At 38.3% G+C, this 14,822-nt stretch overlaps 1 protein-coding gene across 1 annotated transcript in view; it reads left to right on the forward strand.

Moving 5' to 3' along the window:
* ADGRV1 (adhesion G protein-coupled receptor V1) overlaps positions 1 to 14,822 on the forward strand; it is a 507,196-nt gene that overhangs the window by 103,891 nt on the left and 388,483 nt on the right. The window contains 3 exon segments of the mRNA XM_036020532.1: positions 2,755 to 2,838; positions 4,468 to 4,607; positions 11,938 to 12,547. Of these exon segments, the coding sequence (XP_035876425.1) occupies positions 2,755 to 2,838; positions 4,468 to 4,607; positions 11,938 to 12,547 (834 nt within the window).

The following is a 14,822-nucleotide window of genomic DNA, read 5'->3' on the forward strand; positions in this document are numbered from 1 at the left end:
AAAGAACAGCATGAATGTTAATAAATGTTTAATGTATATGGTAGATAATTTCTGGTAGGTGGTCTTTTTCTTGGTAAAAAGAAAATTTCCATCTCCCTACATAAATTTATAATACTAGCTTTAGAAGTTAATATTAAACTCATAGTTTTGTTTACATCTACTTTTGCTGTGAGGTTTGGTAAATTCTGAATTAATATCTCTAATGTTTATTATAAGTATACCATGTACTGTGGTGTTTCATTCTCCTTTTATTACCTACTTGGTCTTTTCCTAAAGTAGATGTGTTTTTGGAATGAAATAGTGTAATTGTACTGACTCATCAAACTGTAGTTGTCGGTCATAGTTGATGCTCCTAAAATCACCTCTCTCCTTTTATCCTTTTTAAAGTTTTCACAATAGGCCATTAGAGCTACCTCTAGGTGTCTTGCAGGTAAAAACTAGTCCTTCTAGGTAATCTATTATGAGGTGATTATCAATAAAACAGGTCAGCAGTACCTTATCTTCTGTTGTGATGTTCAGAAAGCTCTGATTATCAAAGATTTTTGGAGTCAAAATTCATTTTGTGGCAAAACTCATCTATGTCAAAGAGGGGCTAGTATAATCTTTATTTCCCCACTTAGATGAATTATTTATGTGTGTTTCTTTGCAGAAGGATTAATGTGTTTGATCATCAGGTGCTACTGGGTTGTTACAGAATATGGGTGATATGTACCACATAACCTTTGTAAATGCAAGAAATTGAGAGTTGTTATGGTATTCATCAGGACAGTCTCTTCTATATAACCTGGCATTATTATCTCATTATCTTCATATTTGATAAAGAAAGTCATAGTACTGTATAAGTCATCCAAAGGAAGAGATTGGGCAGGACAAATACCGTCTTTTTAGTATGTAGTGAGACTTTGGGTTAGGTATGCAATATTTCCCCACAGTTCCCTTCCCTGTTTTCCCAGAGCCCAGTGAAAGCAAAGGCAGGCAAGCCAGGGAAATGATTAAACAGTGCCACAGTGTGGTCCACTGCGTGAACAGTAAAAATGCCCTGGGTGACCTGTTTGGAAGGTAGCCTGTAATGGTAACAGCTTTGCTCGTCCTCTACAGATGAGTCCTCAGATCTCCAAATCATTGTTTTCATGACAGGACTTCATTAATCAAAGGGCACTATACATTATTTGAAAGTTGTTCTTTGTATTACCTATAGTTAAAAATACTTACGTAATTGAGAATATGTCAGTGATCATTTTCTATTGATTAATAAGGAATATCAAATATTCTTTAGATATAATATTTGTGCTTATAGTAATACTTGTGATTTTATGTAGAAATTTCTTTCCATATCCCTGTGATACCCACTGCTGTGTATGAATTGGGCTTGTATTCTCATTGAAAACCAGTGTTGCCATTTCTTAGTAAGCAAGCAGTAGTGGCAGAGCATCTGATTCCTCCTCCACCCAAGGGAGCTGGGATTGTGGGTAAAGGAATGGAGACACTGGCCTCCACTCTGTGAGTCAGAGCCTGGGGTTGCCTAAGAAGTGGAACAGCTTGTAGAGCTAAATGGTTCTAAGGGTCAGGGAAGTAGGCCTTATTTCATACTGTTTTGTCTGTAAAACTGATTCTACATAAGATAGACACCTGAATTGATGTTTTATGCTAGCCAGAGAACATTGGTGTTGAACTTCACTCTTCTAACAACTTATAGATAATATGGGGGCAAAGCCATGCATTGACTATTCCCTGAAATCCATTTTGCCTCTTCAGTTTCTAAAGTATTTCAGATTTTGGGTGCCAAAATTCTCGTGTCTGGTTTAACCCAGTGCTATTGATGGGGACAGAAGAGCAGGACAGATCTTAAACTAGCATGCCAGTCGAGGATGCCTGTAGAAGTTCATAGATATGGGTATGGCCTTGCTTCTCCTCCTTGTCTTTTTCTCTGCTGCTATCATTGCTGCCCTTCCTGTCTTCATTGCCAGCATTTGGTAAGATAATGGTTGAGGGATAAGGTGTATTGGAAGCAAAGGTAAAGGTACTTTCTCTTAATTATAGTCCTTATATAAGGCCAAGGTACTTTATTTTTTTTTATCTTCACATCAATTCTGTAAAAAGCAGCACCTTTTATTGGTGAGAGAAAAAGAAGGTACCAAGAGGTTTAGTGACTTGCTGAAGGGTGTGCAACTGGTGGTATCTCTCACAGCCAGGGCTGAGGCAGAATTTTAGACTGCTTGCCTACTCTATAGTGTTACCTAACACTGACCAAGTGTTAGTATGGTAGCAGTGACCAAGTCTGAGGATGGTAAATATGGTGGGAATTTGAATATATATGGCTAGAGAAATGTTGGATGCATTTCCCTAATTTTGAATTGGTGGTTGTGAGTGGTAACGTAATTGTCATAAACATATAGGTCTAAGTGTCCACTTATATACACAAACAAATATTTTTTAAATATTTAAAATATTAAAAACAATTTACATTGCTGTAAGTGAAAGTTTAAAATTAAATAGGCAGACATGAGAAATACCAATTACAACCTTTATGGAGTGTTTCCTGAAGCTCTGAATGATATATTTGTAAATTTGTAGCTTTAACTAATTTATACCTTTACCACTTAAAAGAATCTTTTCTTTTGTGGAAGAATGCATATCATTGGGTGAATATTACTGCATTTTCCTCTTTATTGAATATGTTTTAAGAGCTCTCAATTTTCTCATTGTGTCAATGTGTGTTGTGTGGGTTGCGTCTCTGTGTTTCTCCTTGTGAAGTGACTGCTGAACTCTATAGGGTTGAAGGCAGTGGTAGTGGTGATGGGGACATGGAATTCTTCCTTCCAACTATTCACAGACATGGTAAGCAGCTGTTTCAAGGCCCTTTACTGTTCTACATTTTAACTTTTCTTTTTTAGAGAAAGTACTAACCAATTATTGACACTTACTATGTGCAGGTCCTTTATTTATTTTATCTCATTAACCATCATAGCACCTTTATGAGATATTATATGCCCCATGTTATAGTCATCCAGCTAGAAAGTGATCAAGTCTGATAAAGTCTTTACCTGCCTCCAAAGCTCAGACCCTCCTCTCTGTATTAATCTACCACAGTTTCCTGATTCTAATTGTAATGGAAGCTTTGCTTTAATATCACTTACAAGTGATGAGTAAAAAACATTTTACAAAGTTTTGAATACCTAAAGAAGTAAATAGAACATTTATATTTTCACGTTAAATGCATAACTTTTTTATCAAAAAAAAAAAAACCATGCATCTTTATATGTAGCATTTAATCAAATTAAACAGGATGCCCTCTCTGGTGTGGCTCTGTGGATTGAGCAACGGCCTGCAAACCAAAGGGTCACTGGTTCAATTCTCAGCCAGGGCAAATGGCTGGGTTGCAGGCCAGGTCCCCAGTGAGGGAGTGCACAAGAGGGAGCCATACATTGGTGTTTCTCTCCTTCTTTATCTCTCCCTTCCCTTCTTCCTAAAAATAAGAAAATAAAATCTTTAAAAAATAAAAAAACCCTTCAAGTAAAAATTAAAATTAAAAAATGGGTAACAGAATTTGGGAAGAAAATATATGGGGAGAATAAGTTGTGAATTAATGGAAGGAAATAGTGAAAAGATGATACTTTTTGAAGTAGATTTATGTACAAGTATGACTCAGCTTTTTCCCTCAAATATTTTTTTCATATTAGGAGAGAATACATAGAGTACTTCTTCTTAAGGGAGATCTTTTTCCAATCCTCAAATGCTTTCTTTTTTCACAATGTCAGGGATTATATGTTAGTGTCAGAACTCATGTTCCCACCCCTTCTTTCCTATCTTCCCTTAGCACATCATGTACCTTTGTATTTAATTTACTGCTTTTGGGTTTATTTTTTTTGTCTGCATCCATTAATATGACATAAAAGTTGAACATACTTCTCAGGAAAACAATTAAATACTTCTTTAGACTTTGATATCTGCTTAGCTATAGGATTGGACTGTTTGGGGCCAGAAGAGGTAGATCTAGAATATCATAATATGATGAGAAAAATAGGCCTAAACTTAATGCACTTTTGGAAATCAAGAATTGTTTCAGTAGATTGACAGAAATCATAGGGAAATTGCTGTTTCATGAAGGTAAGAGTCATTTGGCTCATTTTCTTTTAAGGTCATTAAAGGTCGTGAGAGACTTTCCTCATATACATTGTGTGGAAGAATGTTTTCTTTCACAGAGAAGAAAAGAAAAACAAGTTTTCCTTATTCATCTGCAAATGCTTAGGCAGCACTTGTATGTTACGTTGGTGCCAAAATAAAGAAAGGTCATAAAAGCATGAATGTGTGTGGCAACCATTTGTGTCTCCCTTTCTTTCTGAAGCAAATTAGAAGTACTCAATGAATGGTACAACTCTTTTCAAAAGGTTGTTGCATGCCTTTTTCTTTGGTTTGTAAATTACTGATTAACATTTTCTTACTATCTGTTGGAACTTATTCATACAGCCAGTCTAGGAGTGGCTTCCCAAATTCTAGTGACAATTGAGGCCTCGGACCACGCTCACGGTGTATTTGAATTTAGCCCTGAGTCGCTCTTTGTCAGTGGAACTGAGCCAGAAGACGGGTACAGCATTGTTACATTCAATGTGAGTACATTTTTGTTCTGCAATCCCAGACATTTTCTTTTCCTTTAAAACTTGTATTGTGTTATGAAGGTGTACTTTGCATTATTTTTTTTCTATGTAAGTGACATGAATGATCCTGGTGGCACAAACAATACAAATTGACAATGAAATAGTGATCTAATATTCGTCTTTGTATTTAGTTTTGCATACAATTTCATCTTAGGATCTGAGGATTCCTGACTCCCTAAGAAATGTAATGGAGCTGTATCACCTAGATTTTTGTGTTAATTCAGATAGACTGTGCTAACAAATTTCTCCAAAATCTCATTAGTTTACCACAACAAAGATCTGCATGCCACTTGTGCTGTGTATTCAACTGAAACTGGCAATCATCGACCACTTAGGGACTGAGGATTAGAGAAATTGTACTTCAAAAAGTGCTTCTGTCTTCAAGAAGGAGGAAATGTGGATGAGAAGAACTACATATTGACTCCCCCAGCTTTTTTCTGGAAGCGATTCATAGCATTTCTACTTCTCCTTGGCTAAAACAAGTCACGTGACCATGCTAATGTTAATGGGTAGAGAAGTAAAATCCTGTTTTTATCTCTCTCCCAGAAGGAAAGAAAATCTGAAATATTTGTGAACAGCAATAATAATTATTTTATATAGTGTGCATGTGTATTTGTGTATGTTTACTCTATGTTGTTTTAGGAGGAATTAAGTACTGTTCTGTTTTTTTAAATACTTCTTTTTTAGTATTATTTAGTTTTAGAGAAAGGGAGAGAGAAAAAGAGGGAGAGAAACATCAATGTGTGGTTGCCTCTTAAGTGCCCCCAACTGGGGACCTGGCCTACAACCTAGACATGTGCCCTAACTGGGAATCAAACCAGAGACCCGTTGGTTTGCAGGCTGGCGCTCAGTCCACTGAGGCACACCAGCCAGAGCAGAATTAAGTACTTTTCTGTTGTTAAATAGCTTAGAGCAGCTAGAAGCTTGTTGAGCTTCTTTAAATTGTATACAAATGAAGAAAAATCACTCAAAACATATCTCTCCTGTACTGGTATGGCATATCTTCAGTAAACTCTTGTGGAGTAAATTGAACAACTTTAGTAAAGATGACTAATTACTTAAGAAAGAAACTAAAAAAGATTATGGGAGAAGATCAAGTTTTATTTAATGTCTGCCTCAAGTTTTATTTTGAGACATTTATATTTTAAGTATACATAAAAATTACTTTTAGTTGTACCTTATTTGGAGCATTTTTAAAGCTTTTTATTCTTCTTAACATATTGACAAAAAGTTGTTTCTTTCTTCTTAGATGTATTTTATATAACCTTGGGTCAAATATATTTTTTGGTGAGTTTTTTGTATTATGAGGAAGATGAAGGAAATATTGTAATTTATTTTTAAAAATGAGCTTTATAGCTGACTTTTCATTTAAAAAATCACTCATCTGTTCTTTACAATGAAATACATCATCTTTGTTGCAGTCAATATAGAAATGTTAATGAATGTGCTTTAATATACAGTTTTAATTACATTTGCTTTATTATGTATGTTTTTTTAAAATTTTATTTTAATCATTGTTCAAATACAGTTTTCTCCTTTTTACTCCCAGTCCAGCCCCCCCTCCCACCCCTCCCCACTTCCCTCCCATTACCACCCTCCCCCTAGTTTTTGACCATGTGTCCTTTAAGTTTGTTCCCGTGAACCCTTCCCAATGTCCCCTGAAATTCCTTTTACTCTCCCCTGTGGTCACTGTCAGCCTGTCCTCTATTTCAGTGTCTTTGGTTATATTTTGCTTGTTTCTTTGTTTTGTTGTTTATGTTCCTGTTAAAGGTGAGATCATATGGTATTTGTCTTTCACTGCCTGGCTTGTTTTGCTTAGCATAATGCTTTCCAGGTCCATCCAAGCTGTTGCAAAGGGTAGGAGCTCCTTCTTTCTTTCTGCTGCATAGAATTCCATTGTGTAAATGTACCATAGTTTTTTGACCCATTCATTTACTCATGGGCATCTTGATTGCTTCCAGCATCTAGCTATTGTAAATTGTGCTGCTATGAACATTGGGATGCATAGGTTCTTTTGGATTGGTGTTTTAGTGTTCTTAGGATAGAGTCCCAGAAGTGGAATTGCAGGGTCAAAAGGCAGATCCATTTTTAGTTTTCTGAGGAAGTTCCATACTGCTTTCCATAGTGGTTGTACTAGTCTGCAGTCCCACCAACAGTGCACTAGGGACCCCTTTTCTCCAACACCTCTCCAACACTTGTTGTTTGTTGCTTTGTTTATGATGGCCATTCTGACTGGTGTGAAATGGTATCTCACTGTGGTTTTAATTTGCATCTCTCTGATAGCTAGCGATATTGAACATCGTTTCATATGTCTTTGGATTTTCTGTATGTCCTCCTTGGAGAAGTGTCTGTTCAAGTCCTTTGCCCACTTTTTAATTGGATTCCTTGTCTTCTTAGAGTGCAGTCTTGTAAGTTCTTTATATATTTTGGAGATTAAACCCTTGTCTGAGGTATCATTGGCAAATATGTTTTCCCATACAGTTGGTTCTCTTTTAATTTTGATACTGTTTTCTTTAGCTGTGCAGAAGCTTTTAATTTCGATGAGGTCCCATTTGTTTATTCTTTCCTTTATGTTCCTTGCTCTAGGGGACACGTCAGTAAAAAAGTTTCTTTGTGAAATATCAGAGATGAATTCTAGATAAATTGTCAATTTTGTTTATCTTTTCAAAGAACCAGCTTTTGGATTCATTGATCCTTAGAATTGTGCTTTTAGTCTCTATGTCATTTAATTCTGCTCTGATCTTGGTTATTTCCTTCCTTCTGCTTGCTCTGGCCTGTCTTTGTTGTTGTTCCTCGAGTTCTTGTAGACGTAGGGTTAGGTTGTTTGTTTGGAATGTTTCTAGCTTTTTAGGTGGGCCTGTATCGCTATGAACTTCCCTCTCAGGACTGCCTTGGCTGTGTCCCATAAGTTTTGGGTTGTTGTGAGTTCGTTTTCATTTGTTTCCAGAAACCTTTTTATTTCTTCCTTAATATCATTCTTGACCCATTCATTGTTTAATAGTATGCTATTTAATCTCCATGATTTGAGTGTTTTGGGTCTTTTTCCTCGGGATTGGTTTTGAGCTTCAGTCCCTTGTGGTCTGAGAAAATGCTTGGTATGATTTCAATTTTCTTGAAATTCTTGAGGCTTGTTTTGTGTCCTATCACGTGGTCTATCTTTGAAAATGTTCCAGGTACATTTGAAAAGAATGTATATTTAGCTTCTTTTGGATGGAGGACTCTGTATATATCAGCAAAGTCCATTTCATCAAGGGTATTGTTCAATGCCACAATATCTTTGTTGATATTTTGTTTAGAAGATCTGTCCATTTTTGATAGTGGGGTGTTAAAATCTCCCACTATAATTGTGTTGCTGTCCATATCTTTCTTGAAGTCCTCTAAGATTTTCTTTATGTATTTGGGTGCTCCTATGTTGGGTGCATATATATTTACAATATTTATGTCTTCTTGGTGGATTCTTCCCTTGAGTATTATGAAGTGACCTTCTGGGTCTCTCTTTATGGACCTTTTTTGGAAGTCTGTTTTGTCTGATATGAGTATTGCTACCCCGGCTTTTTTTTTCCTGTCCATTTGCTTGGAAGATTTGTTTCCAGCCCTTCACTTTCAGCCTGTGTAGGTCTTTTATCCTGAGGTGGGTCTCTTGTAGAGAGCAGATATGTGGGTCATTTTTTCTTATCCATTCAGCTATTCTATGTCTTTTGATTGGAGCATTTAATCCATTTATGTTTAAGGTTATTATTGATAGGTACTTATTCATTGTCTTTTATGTATGTGTGTTCCTCTCTCTCTCTCTCTCTTTTTCTCCCATTCCTTAAAGCAGTCCCTTTAGAATCTCTTGCAGAGCTGGTTTGGTGGAGGTGTATTTTTTTAGACTTCTTTTGTCTGGGAAGCTTCTTATTTGGCCTTCTATCTTGATTGAGAGCCTTGCTGGATATAGTAGCCTTGGTTGCAGACCTCTGGTTCTCATTACCTGGAGTATTTCTTGCCATTCTCTTCTGGCTTGAAGTGTTTCCATTGAGAAGTCAGCTGTTAGCCTTATTGGGGCTCCCTTGTATGTTATTTCCTTTTTCTCCCTTGCTGCCTTTAAGATTCTCTCTTTGTCTTGAAATTTTGCCATTTTAATTATGATGTGTCTTGAGGTAGGCCTCCTTGGGTTCCTCTTGATTGGGATTCTCTGTGTTTCCTGGATTTGTGTGACTTTTTCTCTCATCAAATTAGGGAAGTTCTCCTTCATTACTTTTTCGACTAGGTTTTCGATCCCTTGTTCTTCTTCTTCTCCTTCTGGTATCCCTATTATACGGATATTATTACATTTCATATTGTCTTGCATTTCTCTTAATCCCTCTTCATTCCTTCTGAGCCTCTTTTCCTTTTCTTGCTCTTTCTGGATATTGTTTTCTACTTTGTCCTCTAGCTCGCTAATCCGATCTTCAGCTTCATCGATCCTGCTTTTCATTCCTTCTACTGTGTTCTTCAGTTCAAAAATTGTATTCTTCATTTCCTCTTGGTCTTTGTTGAGAGTTTATATTTCCTTTTTCAAGTTTATATAGTTTGCCGTGAGATTGATGTAGTTTCCCTCTAATTTCTGAAAACTCAATGTGAGTTCATTGAACTTCCTGGTAATCATTGTTTTGAACTCACTGTCTGATAGTTGAGTTGCCTCTATTTCATTTAGCATTTTTCCTGAGGCTTCCTCGTTTCCCTTCAATTGGGTTGTTTCTTTGTTTTCTCATTGTTTGTGGGTTTCTTCTTGTTAGCCTCTGTTTCTTAAATTGATCTGTTCTGGTTCCCTGCAATTATGGTGTGAACTTTTGTGGTAGAATACTTGTGGGATTCAGTGGTGCAATCTCCTTCGTGTATCCTGGTGTTCACAGCTTCCCCCTACTCTTTTTTTGTGATCAGTTGGAGAAGTAAGGCGAAATGGTTTAAGACAGCAAGACAGTGAACTATGATATTTACATTAGCAGCCAGTAGAGAAGAGATGGGTTATCCTTTGGCTCCTTATAGTGTTAACCGTGATTTTCCACCCCACTATCCACGGTTTAGAAAGGATGGAAAGAGGGTAAGACTCTTACTGGGGATGAGAGGATTGATAGTTGGATCTAGAAAGCTGTGAGGCTGTGGGAGGTCAGATTCTAAGGTGGGGTTGGATTAAAGATTAGTATATAGGAGTAGTGTACAAAAGAATAGAGAGAACCCCCAAAATAGTATAGTTCAGGAAATTGCAAAGTGGGCTGAGATCAGGTAGGGGTATTGAGTAGTATTTACAATTGTATGGACTAGGTCTTACTAACAGTAATAGTAAAGTGACAGTCTTGTGACAGAATCGATGAGATCTAGATAACAAGAATAAAGAGTATAGAACATTGAGAGGTGTATTAATGGAACACAGATGAAGGATAGTAAATTATCAACACACTGTGACTGAGATACCAGGGGGAACCTATCAAATGACAGTATAACCAGCCAAGCAAAGAAGATTATACAAAAAGATAAAGAATACCAAAATATTATTAAAATAAAAAATGTCAGAAAGGTGAGAAAAAGATAATACAAATTTACAGTAACTTGCAAGATGAAAAAAAGGAAAGAAAAGAAGAAGATGGAGTGCAGGAGAGATTAATTCGGATTGGAAAGAATATTATTAGGATAAATGGAAGAGAAACATAAGGGATTGCGAGATATAAAAATAGTAAGAATTGAAAAATAAAATGTCACTTAAAACACAAGATAAAATCAATCATCCAACAACAGCCACAAAAACCAAACCAAACCAAACAAAATAAAAAAAAAAAAAACTCTTGTTGGTTTCTAACTAGCTAGACCAGTCTTTCTGATCTTGCTGACTTCAGCTGGCAGAGGGACCTTTGAAATGCTTCTCTCTCTTCCCAGCCAGATCTCAGCAAGTCTCTCAGGAACCCTGGGCACTCCCGAGCACACTCGCTCTCCGGAGCTCACTGCCACGTTCTTCTGGACTCGGGTCCCTGCAGGGTTCCAGCTCTATGATCTCAGGAGGCACCTGTGATGTTTTGGGATTCACTGTGTCCTCCCTGGGAGTCATAAAAGGGTGCGCCCCTCCCCCAAACTTTTGAGATTTGGGCTATAGGAAGGCACTAAGTACCCGTCCCTTCCGGGATCACAGCACTTGAGTCAAGATTCCCGATGGGGTGCACACTTCCCCAGATCAGAACTGCTGGCTCCCCAGACCTGAAAATTCCTGAGCCCTTCCCGGCTCTGGGTTTTCCACCGATCTGCACTTCCACCGGGCTATGGGTGCGGGCGCATTTCCCAGCCGCCCCTGGTCGGGCTGGCTGGAAATTTTTGAGTTTCAGGCTATAGGAAGGCACTAAGTGCCGCGTCCCTTCCGGGATCACAGCACGCTAGTCAAGATTCCCGATGGGGCGTGCACTTTCCCAGATCAGAACTGCTGGCTCCTGAGACCTGAAAGCGCCCAAGTCCTTCCCGGCTCTAGGTTTTCCACCGATCTGCACTCCCACTGGGCTAGGGGTGCGGGCGCTCTTCCAGGCTGCCCCTGGTCATGCCGGCTGGAGGCCCTCACTTCTCCCAGGTCTCTGGGTGGGTGTTCATAGACCCTGGGCGATTTTTTCCCAGTCCAACTGGCCAATCTGTTCCTTCTAGCAACAAGTTCTCCCCTGGAGGTGCTCAACCCCCGTATTCGGGGGAGGGAGCAGCTACTCCCCTCTCCCAGGAGCCCTGAGGCAGACCCCGGAGCACCGGGCCTGGGGACTGCACACCCCTAGTCCCCGCGCTGATCCCTGGGTCCCTTTTGTCCTGAAGCAGTCTCCTTACTGTCTGGTTTTTCAATGATCGCAATAATTTTTGATGTCCTGCTTTCAAAGGTGATTCGGTAGCCTAGTCCACTTGCTCTGTTTCTCCACCGAACCACGAGTTTCCCTCCTCTTCACAGAAGCCGAGAAACATGCTGCCTAGAGTAAAGCTGCCATCTTCCACCAAAATCTATAGCCATTCTCGCTTTATTATGTATGTTTTTTAGTTGCAGAAAAATGCAGCTATAGTTTAGGTACAAGCTAAAAATGCTCAATCAATGCCTTGTTTCATGCAACAATCACTTTTTAAGTGGGACTCTCTGAGCTTTCAAAAATGGGCAGTACATGGCCTCTGCTTTTAAGAATCTTACATTTTTGAGAAAAGCTTATATAAAATAAGAATTTAATATTCTGCTATTATCAGTGTTTATAATCCTCTAAGTCAGTGGTTTTAATACCTCTTTTAACACCTGTTAACATTCAATATTTTATAGATTGTGAGAAGTCATGGAGCTCTGTCTCGGGTGACTTTGCTTTGGAGCATAGACTCTGATCCCGATGGCGATCTCGCCTTCACCTCCGGCAATGTCACATTTGAAATTGGGCAAAAGAATGCCAACATCACCGTGGAAATATTGCCAGATGAAGATCCAGAACTGGATAAGGCATTCTCTGTGTTAATCCTCAGTGTCTCCAGTGGATCTTTGGGAGTTCATACTAACGCCACATTGATAGTTTTGGCTAGTGATGATCCTTATGGGGTCTTCATCTTTTCCGAGAAAAATAGACCTATTGAAGTTGAGGAAGCAACTCAGAACGTCACGTTGTCAATAATAAGGTTAAGGGGACTCATGGGAAAAGTCATAGTCACATATGCAACACTGGATGATATGGAAAAACCACCTTATTTTCCACCTAATTTAGCCAGAGCAACTCAAGGAAGGGACTACATACCAGCTTCTGGATTTGCTCTTTTCAGAGCCAATCAAAGTGAGGCCACAATAACTATTTCAATTTTGGATGATGATGAACCAGAAAGATCAGAGTCTGTGTTTATTGAACTGCTCAACTCTACTTTAATAGAGAAAGTACAGAATCGCCCAAGTAAGTAACTGTTACTGTGTTATTATTATTATTAGAAGTAAAATTCTGTTCAATAAAACAATAAATTAAGAATTTGGTAGAGTAGAAAATTCTACAAAAATAGCTTTAAATTTGAAAGCACCATCTTACAAAAGTTGACCTATAAGGTAAGTGGAAGTGGGACACTTAAAAATACAAAAATCATGATGTGATTAACCAAAGAATGTTTATGCAAGACCCACACTGACAATGATATGGGGATTGACTGAGGGAGGGAAAAGGGTGGGGCTGGGTGGAGGTGGGAAAGCAGAGAAAAAATGGGAACAACTGTGATGGCATAAACCATAAAAAAACTGTTACATTCCACCAGTAAATTTTTGGAAGTGTCTGCGTAATCCAGTATAACTGCTCTCCAGTGCTGCTGTACTATATATTGTAGCTTCCAAAACATTCTGAAATCAACCTGGGGCTTCCAAGGACAGTCCTGGTAGCCAGAGCCTGAGCCTCTCACCTTGATCCACTCTGGGAGATTTCTTAAGCAACAGAGACTCTTTGTATTGGTGGAGAGCTTGTGGACCTGGCAACTGCATGAGGGCAGGGCAATGGGGCTTCTGGAGCAGTAAGAAATCCTGTACATTTGTGGGCCATTCTTAGAGTTGAGAAGAAGATACTGGTTGGGGAAACGAAAGAGGGATGAAGAGTGAGCCACGTTGGGTAGAGGGTCTGGTACAGCAGCTTCTATGAGAAAGTATAAGCCACCCTCCCTGGGGTTGTTGTGGCTCAGTGACTTTGCAGAGAGAGCATGGTGTTATCGGTCCAGGGCTGGGCTTGAGCTGGTGGAGCTGAAAGCAGTTGCTTTGTTATAGCTTGTTCATTAGTCACGCCTTTATAGGTGGTCGTAAACTTTGGAAAGGTGAGAGGAATCTAGATTTCCTGGAATAAAGGAACAAGTGAAGGAAGAAAGATTGATGATATTAATTGAAGATCAATTTAGTATCAGTTGTAGGACAATATTTATATGAGAACAAGAAGAAGTTTTTTATTATTTTTTAAAAGATTTTATTTATTTATTTTTAGAGAGGGAAAGGAGGGAGAAAGAGAGAGAGAGAGAAACATCAACGTGCAGTTGCTGGGGGCCATGTCCTGCAACCCAGGCATGTGCCCTGACTGGGAATCGAACCTGCGATGCTTTGGTTCTCAGCCTGCGCTCAATCCACTGAGCTATGCCAGCCAGGGCAAGAAAAACTTTTTTAAAGAAACTGGAATTATGTAATCCAAAGAGTAAGATAGCCAAGACCTGAATGTTGACCATGTTTGGCCACATAGATTGTTTCTTACACGTAAATTTCTTTACCTTACTGTAACATCTAAACAGATATACTGCACTGTAAGCAACATTCTTGCCCACAATGTCAGTAAGTTTAGTTCAGGATTTATAGAAGGAAATTTACTTTATAGGATAATTGCTAACATTAAGTTTTCAGATAACAATTAAGGTTAAAGTTCTCATACAATACTTCAACCATTTTTTCTCAGCAAAATTTAGAATCAGTTAAAATAGTAAATAAATTGAAATGAAATCCAATAGTTAGCCTTACTAAGTAAAAATTGTATAATATAGCCTGGTTTTCAAGGAACACACAGTTCTTTGAGTGAGAGGGAAATGACATGAGGAGGGATTATTACATACACCAGTGACTAAGAACCATGGGTGCTGGTGTCAGATAACTCATGTTCCAATGTATAGCATTGAATTTGGACATAATTGTTTTTAGTCCTAGTTTCCTTATGTATTATATAGAAATATTATAGGACTTAACTATGATAATATATGTGAAAATTAATATAGTGTCTGGCACATGCATTCAGCACATGTGAACAATTATTATTAATGTGGTAAATGTACAATATCCATGTGCTATGGAATGGGAGAAACAGATGATGTGTATTTTATGCTCAATTTCAGGATAGGCATAAACAATAATGTAAAATAAAGAAGAATTAAGTGCAAATCTGTGTGATATTAATTCAAATTTTAATAGGCAAACTCAGTGGAAGCTGGTAGGATCTGTTACTCTATTCTGAGTGTAATCAACTTTCAGAAGAGGTTTGATGAGGAGCTCTGTGTAAGTGATAGACAAACCCTACAGGATGGCTTTTGACTGTGTCCACCAGGTACTAGGATGATAATGTAGGTGACTTCCTCAACATCTTTGTGGTCCTGATTCCTTAGCTGTAACTTGTGGACCATATTACTGACCACATAGAGATGGCATTGGGATTAAATGACTTGACA

Source organism: Phyllostomus discolor, chromosome 3 (assembly GCF_004126475.2).
Source record: "Phyllostomus discolor isolate MPI-MPIP mPhyDis1 chromosome 3, mPhyDis1.pri.v3, whole genome shotgun sequence".
In the NCBI taxonomy this organism is placed as follows: domain Eukaryota; kingdom Metazoa; phylum Chordata; class Mammalia; order Chiroptera; family Phyllostomidae; genus Phyllostomus; species Phyllostomus discolor.